The 12,133-nt window shown below is 50.7% G+C and overlaps 5 protein-coding genes across 5 annotated transcripts; 3 read left to right on the top strand and 2 right to left on the bottom strand.

Annotated features, from left to right (window-relative positions):
• Positions 1-86: 86 nt before the first annotated feature.
• Positions 87-1,790, top strand: CCOS01_09112 (ATPase; the record flags this gene model as incomplete). The annotated part of the gene is made up of 1 exon (XM_060457272.1): positions 87-1,790. The coding sequence occupies one exon, from the start codon at positions 87-89 to the stop codon at positions 1,788-1,790; it is 1,704 nt and encodes a 567-aa protein (XP_060311972.1).
• A 421-nt stretch (positions 1,791-2,211) lies between these two features.
• CCOS01_09113 (phospholipase/Carboxylesterase) lies at positions 2,212-3,012 on the bottom strand (the record flags this gene model as incomplete). The annotated part of the gene is made up of 1 exon (XM_060457273.1): positions 2,212-3,012. One exon carries the CDS (start codon positions 3,010-3,012, stop codon positions 2,212-2,214), a length of 801 nt encoding a protein of 266 aa, XP_060311973.1.
• A 1,976-nt stretch (positions 3,013-4,988) lies between these two features.
• Positions 4,989-8,313, top strand: CCOS01_09114 (uncharacterized protein; the record flags this gene model as incomplete). Its single annotated transcript, XM_060457274.1, has 9 exons — positions 4,989-5,355; positions 5,415-6,103; positions 6,163-6,177; positions 6,607-6,826; positions 6,954-7,312; positions 7,373-7,702; positions 7,761-7,850; positions 7,909-7,993; positions 8,048-8,313. 9 exons carry the CDS (start codon positions 4,989-4,991, stop codon positions 8,311-8,313), a joined length of 2,421 nt encoding a protein of 806 aa, XP_060311974.1.
• A 774-nt stretch (positions 8,314-9,087) lies between these two features.
• CCOS01_09115 (uncharacterized protein) lies at positions 9,088-9,378 on the bottom strand (the record flags this gene model as incomplete). Its single annotated transcript, XM_060457275.1, has 1 exon — positions 9,088-9,378. A coding segment is annotated over one exon (291 nt), but the record flags the coding sequence as incomplete, so codon positions are not given.
• A 2,146-nt stretch (positions 9,379-11,524) lies between these two features.
• On the top strand, positions 11,525-12,110 carry CCOS01_09116 (uncharacterized protein; the record flags this gene model as incomplete). The annotated part of the gene is made up of 2 exons (XM_060457276.1): positions 11,525-11,690; positions 11,764-12,110. The coding sequence occupies 2 exons, from the start codon at positions 11,525-11,527 to the stop codon at positions 12,108-12,110; spliced, it is 513 nt and encodes a 170-aa protein (XP_060311976.1).
• Between the last annotated feature and the right edge of the window lie 23 nt (positions 12,111-12,133).

A 12,133-nucleotide genomic window follows, 5' to 3' on the forward strand; every position in this document is an offset into this window, starting at 1 on the left:
CGGACGCCAACACACTCCAACAATAGCCAAGCTTGAGCCAAAGCCTACCCATTGCATGCGTCACAGCACTGTGTCTTCCATTCAAAATGGCAGCAGTCGACTGCCCCATCTGCAACAAACCCGTCAAGGAGACGCTGATCAACTCTCACATCGACTCTGGCTGCCAAAACCACATCTTCAACCCCGAACGAACCTCCTCCCCGCCGACAGTGACACAGTCTAATGGCACTCCCGGCTCTACACTCACCTCATCACAAGCCAAACGGCCCGCCTCCTCCTTCTTCTCGACCCCCGCACCGAAGCGCCATGCCCCTCCCGCCAAAGTCCAGACGACCCCGTCCAACGGCACGACGACGACAGCAGCGGCGACGACTACTCGGCCCATGGCGGGTATGAAACGGAGATTCGACGACGGGCCAGGCGAGCTGCCCTCCCCCATGGCGACGGCCACCGACACAGACAGCGAAGCAACCCAACAAACACAACCACCAGAAACCGGTCCCTCGGCAAAGCGCACAAAGACAGCCCGCGCAGCGCCCCTGGCAGAGCGAATGCGTCCCAGGACCCTAGACGAAGTCTGCGGCCAAGACCTCGTCGGTCCGCACGGCGTGCTGCGCAGCCTCATCGAGTCGGACCGGGTCCCCTCCATGATTCTTTGGGGAGGCTCGGGAACGGGCAAGACGACGATTGCGCGGTGTATAGCGCACAGCGTCGGCTCACGCTTCATCGAGATGAATGCTACCTCGTCCGGCGTGGCCGAGTGCAAGAAGCTCTTTGCGGAGGCGGCCAACGAGGGTGCTCTTACGGGCCGCAAGACTATTATCTTCTGCGACGAGATACATCGCTTCTCCAAGTCGCAGCAGGACGTCTTTCTGAAGCCCGTTGAGGCGGGTACGATTACACTCATTGGCGCCACGACGGAGAACCCTTCTTTTAGAGTTCAGGGCGCGCTGCTCTCGCGGTGTAGGACGTTTACCCTGTCTAAGCTCTCGAGCGAAGACGTGGCGAGAATCCTGCTCCGCGCCATTGACGAAGAGGCGCGAACGAATAACTTCCCCGGTAGCCCGCTCGTCGACGCGGAGCTGGTGACGTACCTGGCTGCCTTCTCCGACGGTGACGCCCGCACAGCGCTGAACCTGCTCGAGCTCGCACTTTCGTTGTCAACGCGCGCCGGGACGACGAAGGAGAGCATCAAGGCGTCGCTCACCAAGACGCTCGTGTACGACCGCGCAGGCGACCAACACTACGACACCATCTCCGCCTTCCACAAAGCAGTCCGCGGATCAGACGCCGACGCGGCGCTGTATTACCTCGCACGCATGCTCCAGTCTGGCGAAGACCCCCTGTTCGTAGCACGACGCATGGTAGTCATCGCCTCTGAAGACGTCGGCCTGGCAGATAACACTCTCCTCCCGCTCGCGACGGCGGCGTACACCGCCGCGCAGCAGATCGGTATGCCCGAGGCTAGGATCCCTCTCGCGCACTGCGCCGTAGCGCTGAGTCTCGCGCCGAAAAGCACGAGGGCGTATAGGGGTCTGAATAATGCCTACGCGGCGCTCAAGGAGCCTGGTGCGGCGGCGTTGCCTGTGCCGCTGCACTTGAGGAACGCGCCGACGAGGTTGATGAGGGAGATGGGGTACGGTGCGGAGTATAAGTACCCGCCGAATTATCGGGAGGGTAGGGTGAGGCAGGAGTATTTGCCTGATGAGCTTGTTGGGAGGCGGTTTTTGGAGGAGAGGGATTTGGGGACGGAGGTGGATCCGGATTTGGAGATGGAGGTTGAGTCTTGAGTCCTAAGTTTTGAGTCTTGACTTTTGAGTCTTGATGTCTTGAGATCCATTCTGGGTGGGAGATGACCGACCTTGTGGAAAGGGGTCGGTGGTTGATTTGAGCATAGCATTATACCTTCTTACTTAGGGGTATACGGCGTCGTCTTGGATGGCTCCGGTCTTTGGGATAGAAGCTCGCCGGACCTAAGACGAACAGAGAACACTGCGTAGAGCGCATGGCATGGCATGGCGTCTAGGATAGGCATCATTTCTCGTGCTCAGGCATGAAGATGGAATATACATGTAATAATACGTGTACTCGAACACGCTCTTAGGCTGTGAACGCGGGGAGCATTGCGTTGACAGGTAACATCCATCTGAGAATCGAGACTCGTTCATACACGCCACGATGTCTGACAAGCAACAGCCCAGTAGCTCGCACTCAGTACACAATCTCAGACTGGTCATGGTGGTGTGTGTTATGAAGCCCAGTCCAATGCATATGGAGTCTCAGGAAGCTGACCATGTCATCAACACCTTGCGGCTCGTTAACCCAGTGACCTCCTGATTGATACTCATGCCATTCCACCGTACATGAACCGGCGAACGAATCAAGGGTCGCTCGCAACTGCCGACCAAGATTGATATCGACGACTTCATCGTCCACAGCATGAGCGAGGAAAATAGGACTCTTGGCCGTTGGGTCTGTGCCGCTCGCTCTACGATAAAGTGAACCCTCCTCCGCCATACCTTCGATGACCTCGGCCGGCGGCATCCAGCTGCACAAACCAATCAGCCCACCTAATCCGCCTAGCCTCGGCGTAGTCAAAAAAGCGGCGATGGAGGTTGCGAATCCCTGGCTGATACCGCCTAGGAATATCTTATCCATCGGAACCAGGGCAGATTCGCTCTCGACGAGGGCGACGAGGTGTTCGATGCTCCGTCTCAGGCCGGGTTGTTGGATACCGGCTTCTTCTTCTGGGTTTTCTAACGACCAGACGTCGAACCACTGTGACATCTCGGTGCCGAATCTCTTGGATGGAAGGAGCGCGGCACCGGGGAAGACCCAGCGGATAGATGGGAGTAGGTCTGGGAGCGTGCGTGGTTGGTTTGCTGGTTCTGATGCTTCGCTTTCGAAGAGCTCGGTTGCGAAGTCGGCGCAGGTGCTGTCTCTGCCGTGGAGGAATATGATTGTGTGGGTATGTGCCGCTCGAGGGTCGATGTAGTGCGTGGTGAAGTCCATGTTATTGATGTTTGTTAGGTTCTTGGAGCGGAGCTGTGGGATGTTTGTTTTGAAGGGGGGGGGGGGAGGCTTTGAGGCATGTATGCCTACTAGAGGTGGAGACCGAACCTTGACGGTGCCAGACCTGGCCAGTTGCCAAAGGTCGTACTTTCCTCAGGCCGGGGATCTTGACAAGCAGTCTTGCCTGCTCACGAAGCAACCGCGACACCTCAAGCCCATTAGCTTACTCAGAGCAGGACTTTCTAGCGGAACCACCTTGACATGCAACTATATGAGAAGCTCTTTAGTTAGTGACAGCTCGCAAATCATCGTAGTCCGTTCGTGTTATAAGCCTTGAGGTGGGGTGTTGATCTGATTTATGAAAGAGGTCGTGGTCGCGAATAGTGGCCCCTTGGACATGTGTGATTTGTTAGTTATTTGACGCAGACTAAAGTTTCGGTATATCGGTCTCCTCATCGATATCCTCATTTTTGTTATCCTCCATGTTGCTTTCCTCGTCATTTTCGTCCTTTCCAGATATGTCTAGTAGCGCTTGAAGGGTATTCTCCTAGGGACTCAGCCAAAAGGATGTAGGAGATTTATGATGCTCCACCAACAGAGAGAAGTACTAGTTACCTTGGCTGCGTGGCGTTGATCTTATCATTTTCGAACGCTGTGTAGTGTGGCAGGCTTTCTCTGTCTCAGAGCTGAAGCGGTTCGTAAGCCACAGCTGCACATCCACTGACAGTATGTGGGCCAATAATGTTGTTCTTGGGTCAGATAAGAACCTGGTCTGGATTCGTTTTCAGCTCTCTGCAGTGCCATTGAGTGCTTACATTAATATTTGAGCGTTGGCCCGGTGAGCAGGAAACCTGCAGGATATCTGCCATTCAAAAAAGCGAGGCAACCAATCGAGGGACTGTTAGATCGCAGGGGATAGGAGAGTCATAAATCAGCAAGGTGGCGGACACCGTTTACCCTTTCAGTATTGTGTACTTAAAGATCCTCTTCGCTCTAATCTTCTACGATGCAGCTTGCATTAGGGCTTGCTGAAGTGTATTGATGCCCGAATCTTGGCAAGTTAAGGAGCCTGGAGACTTAAAACATTTCGCCCAGACTTCACTCCTTGCCAAATCCCCATCTTTTGGATACTTTCAGAGGCTCCGTTGCGAGGAGTTTCCCACATCTTGCGGCCATTCCACTTGCCTTTCATCTCATTCATGGATGCAGACACGTTTGATGGTATGGCAACAGGTGCGGCGGCCAGTGATACGCCAAGCCGGCCAATTGACAACGACAGCCAGACAATAGACGACACGCACGCATCGGAGTCACCTCAATGGCCCAAGAACAAAAGTGCAAGAAAGAATAAAAGTGCAAGAAAGAACAAAAGTGCAAGAAGTCTTCCTTGGAAGGAGGTCGACCACACGATGACTCCTCAGGCAGAAACACCATTACACCTCTTTCTTGGCGAACTCGACTTGGATACCGAGACCGAAGCCAAGCTCGCAGAGTTGTCCGCCATTCTTGCAGCGTCACCGAAAGACATTGATACTCCATCATTGGAACCCCCCCACGAGACCCCTTTGCAGATCGCGATTGAGAAAAACGTTTTCCAGACCTTCGACTTGCTGATACAAGCTGGTGCCGATGTCAATGCCTTGGATGGAGAAAATACACATTCATTTTACTACGCACTTGCATATTCGAATAGCCCGTACTTGAAAGTACTTTTGGAACACGCGACGACAACATGGGACCCTATCTTTAGCGGCCGGTGCTTTCTCCATTACATAGGCTTTTATGACCAAGAAGAAAGTATAATGCGACGTCTGTTTGAGTTTCACCGACATTTCCTGAACGAACAATTGTTACCTTCATTCATAACACCACTCAACTATGCTGTCTATCTCGAGAGAAAGGAAGGGGTTGCTTTTCTACTTGAACAAGGGCCAGATCTTGGTATCGTGGAGTGGAATGGATGGTCGCCCTTGATGATGGCGCTCAAGCACAGTACTTCCGAGATGTTTGACATTCTGGTTAACCATCTATTCGAACCTGGGAGGGAACTCACCGCGAAAGATGTCATCAGCCGGAAAAGCAACATAGGAGAATCTATTTTCATGGAATTCCGCAGGTCGAGGTCTGGCGATGAGGCATGGGAAGCCTCTTTTGCCAAGCTTCTTGCCAACATTCTTGAAAACTTTCCTGACTTAGAATTCAATACGACCCCGGATTACGAGGGCCTTCTGGACTTTGCGATGTTTTCGACAAAGCACTTCAAGAACAAAACCATGAGCAAATTCGCGTTGAGGGTCATTGATTGGGTACCGAAAAGATTGCTTTTCCAGAGGTTCCAGGAAGGTAAAGCGACATTCTCTCATAGGGTACCTTATTTGACGACCTTGGCTGATCACAAGAAGACGCTGCTTTCATGGATGAGCTTCTTTGCTGGCTTGCATGTCAACAAGAGCGGCACTATGTGGCCGTTCCCATTCTCAAAGAACTGCCTGCTCAAGAGCAGACCGGAAATATCGACCAGAATGGCTGGACGTTGGCTCACTGGGCGATATATCATAGGTTGCCTTCAGTGCTTCTACGGTGCCCGCCTTTGACACCCGGCGACAAAACTCGCGGCCTGGAGATTATTGGTCAACTGAAAAAGTCAAGCAAAACAAAGGAGCAGCAGCCTTTCGCGAAAGACAGTGCCAGGGAAGTGAAACAAGAGAATCAAAGCACCAGGAATGAGGAAGGTCGTACAGAAACTCAGGCTCGAGTCCTCGACGGAATGAAACATATCCTTGACTTCATCGGCCTAGAGACAACCCTTAGAGCCAGGGAGCCCCTCAGAATCACCAAACCGACCAGCAGCAGAATCAAAGATTGCTTGAACGAGTTCCAGGCAAGCATTGTCGAAGTCCGACAAAACGAAAATGAGTTCAGCATGGGTACTAGATTCAGGGGGGTCTACAATACCATCTATGATGAGAAGGAAAGTTTCACGACAATCAGAGACGCAATAGAACAGTTCCAAAAGTCGACTAAGAAGTGGGTTCCAAGCACCCAAGTGTCTGGGAAAGGCCTCACGTGGGTCCATCTTCCAGCAGCCAATGTAAGCCTGGCAAATTATCTGAATATTCCTTGGAATGAATGAAGCTAATCAAGTGAAAGATGGAATGGATGATGGTGAGATCACCGAATAAACTTTCTCTCATACGTTCTACACTTCATCCTACATTTCAAAACTAACAGTATCAATGAATAGGATACTATGAAGAAAAATTTATATTTCACATCCATCCCGACTCGAACACTGGAATGAGGTTGCTGCTTTTTTGCGTGCAAGCTGGTCTCAGATCCCAGACAAAACATCCCCATCACGATTCATGCGGCCTCAATACGTCATTCTGAATCATAAGGAGAGAACAAGCAAAAGTTAGTCCAAGTGCCTTTCCTCTTTGGATATTGCATCCATCTGATGTGGCCTCAATATTGCAGACAATGACACTTATTCCCCGGGAACTGGCAAGAATGGTGGACTGGCTTCCGCTTTTTACGTAAGACCAGTCAATAACAACATCGAATACTCTTGTAGACATCTGATGATGAAAGTAGATGCCGTTTATCTTGGCCGACTATAAGCGACATGAAACAAACAACAATAGGAGAGACTTCCAAGACATTCTAAATGGATATTACCAAAGCCGGGGCTCCGTCGTTCATGATGCACCTACACTGGACGAGCACTATTACCACTTTGCTGCAGATGAGGAGTCTCAAAGAGACCGAGGCCACAGGAACAAGAATCAAGTCTTCACCAAGTACCAGCAAGAAAGTAAGACGGGTGAGCCATTGGGGCTCATCAGAATCAGCCAGTTATGGGCCTGGACGATTGAAGACGGCAAGTAACCTACAAGAGATCAACTTTTTATCGCTAGTGCATATAGCTAATAACAGTATAGAATGGTTGATCACATCCGCTTCCTGTGCCGAAATCGACAACGAGAGAACAATTACATTTATCAACTCTATCGTCGATCACCTGCGCACTCAAGTTGAAGATGGTAGTCGTGAACGTGGCCCGAATTCTGCTGCAGAGCTGAGCAAATCCATTGCCGAGTACTGCGTTGGGACTTATGACAGACAACAAGAGGTCCAGAAATCGAAGTCTGACAAGAAGAATGGAAATCAACAAAATCTCGCGATGGATGTCACGAAGGACAACGTGTCTACTGACATAAGCGGATCGACCACGAGGCATGAAGCCGAAACCAGCGAGATGTCGATCCGCCAAACTTTTTCTAATTTTATTAACCGAATTGTTTGTGATGTCTAGCCTAATACACTCGACAAAAAGCAACTCAGCTAATCAAATTTACAGGGAAGACAAGAAGCCGACTTATATGGCCAGTTTTCTGGCTATACAAGGACTTTGAGGCAAGAGGAAGAGACTAGCAGTAGTCACGGCAACCCATTGACAACCGAGGAAGCAGTCAAGAAGGCAGCCCAGCTTTTGTTCGAGATCAAAGATGTCCGTGACGAGTTGAACATACTCAGAACCGTTGCCGAATTTCAACGGAAGGTTCAGTCGCGCATGGATGGCAGAGAGCCTAACGCGATCAGCACTATGTTGGATGCAGACCTAACAGCTGCATATGTCAGAAATGACATTGATGAAATGGACAAGCTTGCTGGGAGGATTAGAGATGCTGTGAGTTCATTATCCAAACACCAATTTAGATGAGCAAAGTACTGATAGTTAATTTAAGTTGCATACCACCATCACACTTCACGAGAGTGAGATTTCTCTAGACCAGGGGAAAAGGGTGATGATGTTTACGGTGATTACTGCTTGGTTTGTAAGTCTTCTCAGTACTCAATCTCTCCCTGTTCAAGGAAATGACTAAGTCATTACAGTTGCCTGCTTCATTTCTCACCTCTTTGTTCGCCCTGGACGTGTCATCTTTTCTTCAAGCACCATTGTGGTCTCTACTCGTTACCCGTATGTGTCTATCATTGCACCTCTCCGCTCGGCATACTAACACCGCCTCCTTAGTGCTTGTGCCTTGTCTCGTCCTCGGGTTGGCGGGAGGCTACATGTATTACGGGCGGCACATCAAAAGTGTCGCGAGCAAACTACCTCACTCCTGGGAAACAACTCCAAAAGACGTCTCTCACAGTCAAAGGAAAGAGACAGGAAACCTCACGGTGGGCAGCGCATCAGCCGCCAATACAAGACGAAACGGGCTTTGGCGATCTTTGCCCGGGGTGAGACATCGAGGAAGCAGAGGCCGTGAGAACGGCGTAGAAGTTCAAGTCTGATACCATTGACTGGGCAGCATTCCTTCGAAATCTCTCCATGGAATGATCATGTGTTTAGACCATGTCAATTAAGCTGGAAAGATCACCGAGGGTAGCCGTGCCGCACATGTTACTCAGGTAGGTAATACCTACTTACAGTAGTATTAATATACTGGAGGGAGAAACCATTGTTCTGGTTGGTGTGATGCGAGTTTGGCATCGATAGATGATTGACTCCAGTGAGTACCTATATTCGAAGTGCTTCCTAGAGAAGAGAAATTGCGGTCATAGTTTATCAAGTTTGGAAAGTCTGTACCAAGTGCTTCTAATGTTCCCTTCGTGGGTATTTGCAAGGAGCCAGGGATCCATCTATATTACGATCGCTCTCTACCACAGACGATGTTAAATGTGTGACAGGTCCAGTAAAGGACATAAGTAGGAAAGATCTAAGAAGCGGAATTCGTCCGAGACACCTGGAATTGACAAATCAAAGCAGGTTCGATAGTCCTATTTACAATCTCTCCCTGGAAACTGCAGTCTCACTACTGGTTTCATTACCCGGATGTCCCTGTGCAAGAAGACCATTCGTTCATTGTACCATGACAAAAAAGCCGAAAGGAGCATTGAATCTACCTTGAGTCATTGGAGAAGCGCATGCCAGGTGTTGGCGATTCTGCTGTAAAGAAACTTAAGCCCGGACCATACCAGGTAGGGTAATTCGTGGGTAATAAGAACTTCTGGCCTTGTATATGTACAGTCAGAGTCAGCCAACCGGATAATGCTTTTCGTCTCGAGCTAAATCCGCTGGGACGTGGAGTGATGCGGACTGAGTCTAACTTCCGCAAGATGATAGGCTGCACAAAATCTTCTCAGTTTCAATATGTTCCAGATGCCAAAAAGACATGACAGAAGAGGAGAATTCCCATCAACAAGTCCAAATGGAATTGGGAGCAGACCGAGCTGAATCGATAGCATCATGTCTACTACGAAGAAGTAGACCGAGGACCCGAACCCGAACCGGTTTTCAGTTTCGTTCGACTCCAAGAACAATCTATAAATGTGTTCCTGTCGATCTTCTGGAAGGAGGTTTGGGTCATTTATAGTTGTATAGAAGTATCATTTAATCTCGTCGAAGTGTGTGACATAGCTGCAAGGTTGTGCAGGTGATGATCTTGATTCGACATCGTCACCGCTCATCTGGCATTGATGATATGATACCTCAATATCAACGGGTACTTCTTCAGCCTGGTTTCCTTTCATTTGAGAACTTTAGTCAGTATACCACCTACAAAAGTACCTTGGTTCCATGATCGCTAGGGACTTACCTGTGCGTACCTTTCCCACTGCCATCAGTGGCTGCACGAGCAGGAGAAGAGCCACGATCTGACCGAATCCCATATCGGTGGACTCCGGGGTTAAGTCTGGAGATCTGGCGAAGCGACGTAGGATGGCCTGGCTCACCGCAAACGAAAAATTGAAAATCAGGCTTGGTTATGTCGAAAGGAGCGATGAGGAATAACGGACCCCTGGAATTGAACATCGCCTGGAAATGTTTGCTATGTCGCAGATGCCAGCCACGCACCTTGTAATTACTCCGTCATCAAAGGTTTTGACCGCAAACTTATAAATGGTCCTGGCCTATGACACTCGAGACGGAGCTTGGCATCAAAGGGAGCATCGCGCTTCTGATGGGCGGCGGTCTTCTCTTGGTCCATGTCCAAAGCCAAAGCCCCCTTATAAAGTAGAGAGGGACGGCCCATGAGGTTGAGCAATGGCGCAACGCCTCGCCCAGTTTGATCCTTCAGGTAGAAGTTTTGCAAGCGGAAAATGTAGCCGCTCCACAAGTACAGAAGAGGGATGAGTGGGTATTGGGCATACCAGACTGAGATCCCGCGGAGATGGGTTTAAACATGCTGCAGATGCAGTACCCCCGCCACCATGGTGCCAGTCCATATCCGAGACCACAGCGGTCGTGTACGTCGAAAGAATGAGCACACACACCATGGTACATACTCGCAAATTAAAGAACCATCGACTTTGGGACTTGTATGTCTGTCTGAGGATGTCGAGGGTAGCCATTATGCGACGTAGAGCAGAGCAAGGCTAGACTTTGCGCCACGGAGAACTCAAATTGGGTCGACCGTTCCGTAGGGCAGACGTATAAACATGGAAAGGCCGTCAGCTTTCCCGTATCTGATGACCAATCTATTTCGGCAGGAAGGGGAGAAGGGAAGTGACAGAAGATCAGAGAGCAACAAGGCCAGTATTTCGCAGTCTGAATGTAGATAGACGAAAAGTTGCAATTCACGTTCATCGCACAAGACCGACAAGACCTTCCGAAAGCGAGATAGAGTGTGATCCGAATGGACTGCGAGACGAGAAGCCGCCGGTTTCAACCCAAAGAACGCCCCCTTGATGGCCATCATTCCCCCTTCGATCCTCCCAAAAAGATGGGATCTTCGGTTCCAAGCGCAAATCTGGGTCATCTCCCGCCCTGCCAACCAAAGTCTGACACCGAGATATCCGAAATTACATAAGATGGCAGCCAGTCTAAAGTTATGCGGCTCCTTGACGAGGTGCCATGATGAAACCGTATTTCTGGCGTACTGGTAGGACTGTAGGGGTAGTTCCCCAGATTCGGCTGGGCGCAACCCTGCAACCGACCGATCTTGAGACGTTTCAGCGAATGGCTGTGGTGGTGGGGTTTTCCTCTTTTTGGTTGTTGGCGACAGCGTCAGAGCACCCCTGCTTAGCCTTTGCTTGAGGGTTCGTGGTTTTGGGAGAGGGGTGCTGGACAAACTCGGCAAAAGCTGACACCAGGTCAAAACTCGTCTCTTCTTCTCCTGGCCCTCCTTGTTTGGGCCGGGGCCGCCTTCACCTCATCTTTTTCGTATGGCTGATCGGTATAGCCCGTTTTAAGGTCGCAGGTGTGAGGGGTGGTTTGAAGGCGGTGCGACGTGTCGCATCAAGCTTAATTTCCCTTGCCAGACTCAGTTTCTCCAGTTTGCAGCCTGGGTGCCGCAGTCTGGCGGTGTTGCTGGCTTTGATTTAAAGACGACTCAATGGCCTCGACTGCTGTGTCTCACTTGTTTTGAGAATCATCCCATTCGCTCACTCGACTTTCCAACTTGCAAACCTTCTCTTCGTTCGGCTGGTCCCTTGTTTCATTTTAACTGTTCATATAACTTAACTTTTCAATTCTTCACCCGACCTTTTCGTCTCCTCAGCAAATATGAAGTTCACCGCGGCTCTTTCCCTGGCCCTTGCCACCTTCGTGGCCGCCATGCCCGCCGAAGATCTGTCTAAGCGCCAGGCCATCAAGAAGGGCGGCAGCACTCTCGTCTTCAAGGAGCAGGGTGGCGTACCCGGAAACGAGTGCCTCACTTTCCGCAACAACGGTATGGCTCTCTGGGATTGAACAATTCCCACGTTATCTGAGGCGACCCCACACTAACACGCATTATCTGCTAGGCGAGATCGTCAACGCTGCCTGTGTCAACACCGCTGCGGACAGACAGATCACCCCCTCGACCCAGGGCGGCAACAACGTTCTTCTCGTCCAGCGTTCTTTCACTGCTGGCTTCAGACCTGACTTGGTGAACAAGCAGGCTTGCGTCGGCTTTAACGGCACCGCTTTTCGGGCCGAGGACTGCGCTTCGAAGAATGTTGAGTTTGTGGCCCAGTCTGGCAACCAGCTTGTTGCCTCTGGCGGCGCCTGCTTGAACGGTCACGATAATAAGGCACAGGTGACTGTGTCTGCACAAGGACAGGGCTGTGCCGAGTTCACCACCACCTCTGTCAAGGCTACTGCCCCGTAAGAGGCGAAGTCTCACAGAGCACT

This window comes from Colletotrichum costaricense, assembly GCF_030867565.1.
Source record: "Colletotrichum costaricense strain IMI 309622 chromosome Unknown Scaffold_9.1, whole genome shotgun sequence".
In the NCBI taxonomy this organism is placed as follows: domain Eukaryota; kingdom Fungi; phylum Ascomycota; class Sordariomycetes; order Glomerellales; family Glomerellaceae; genus Colletotrichum; species Colletotrichum costaricense.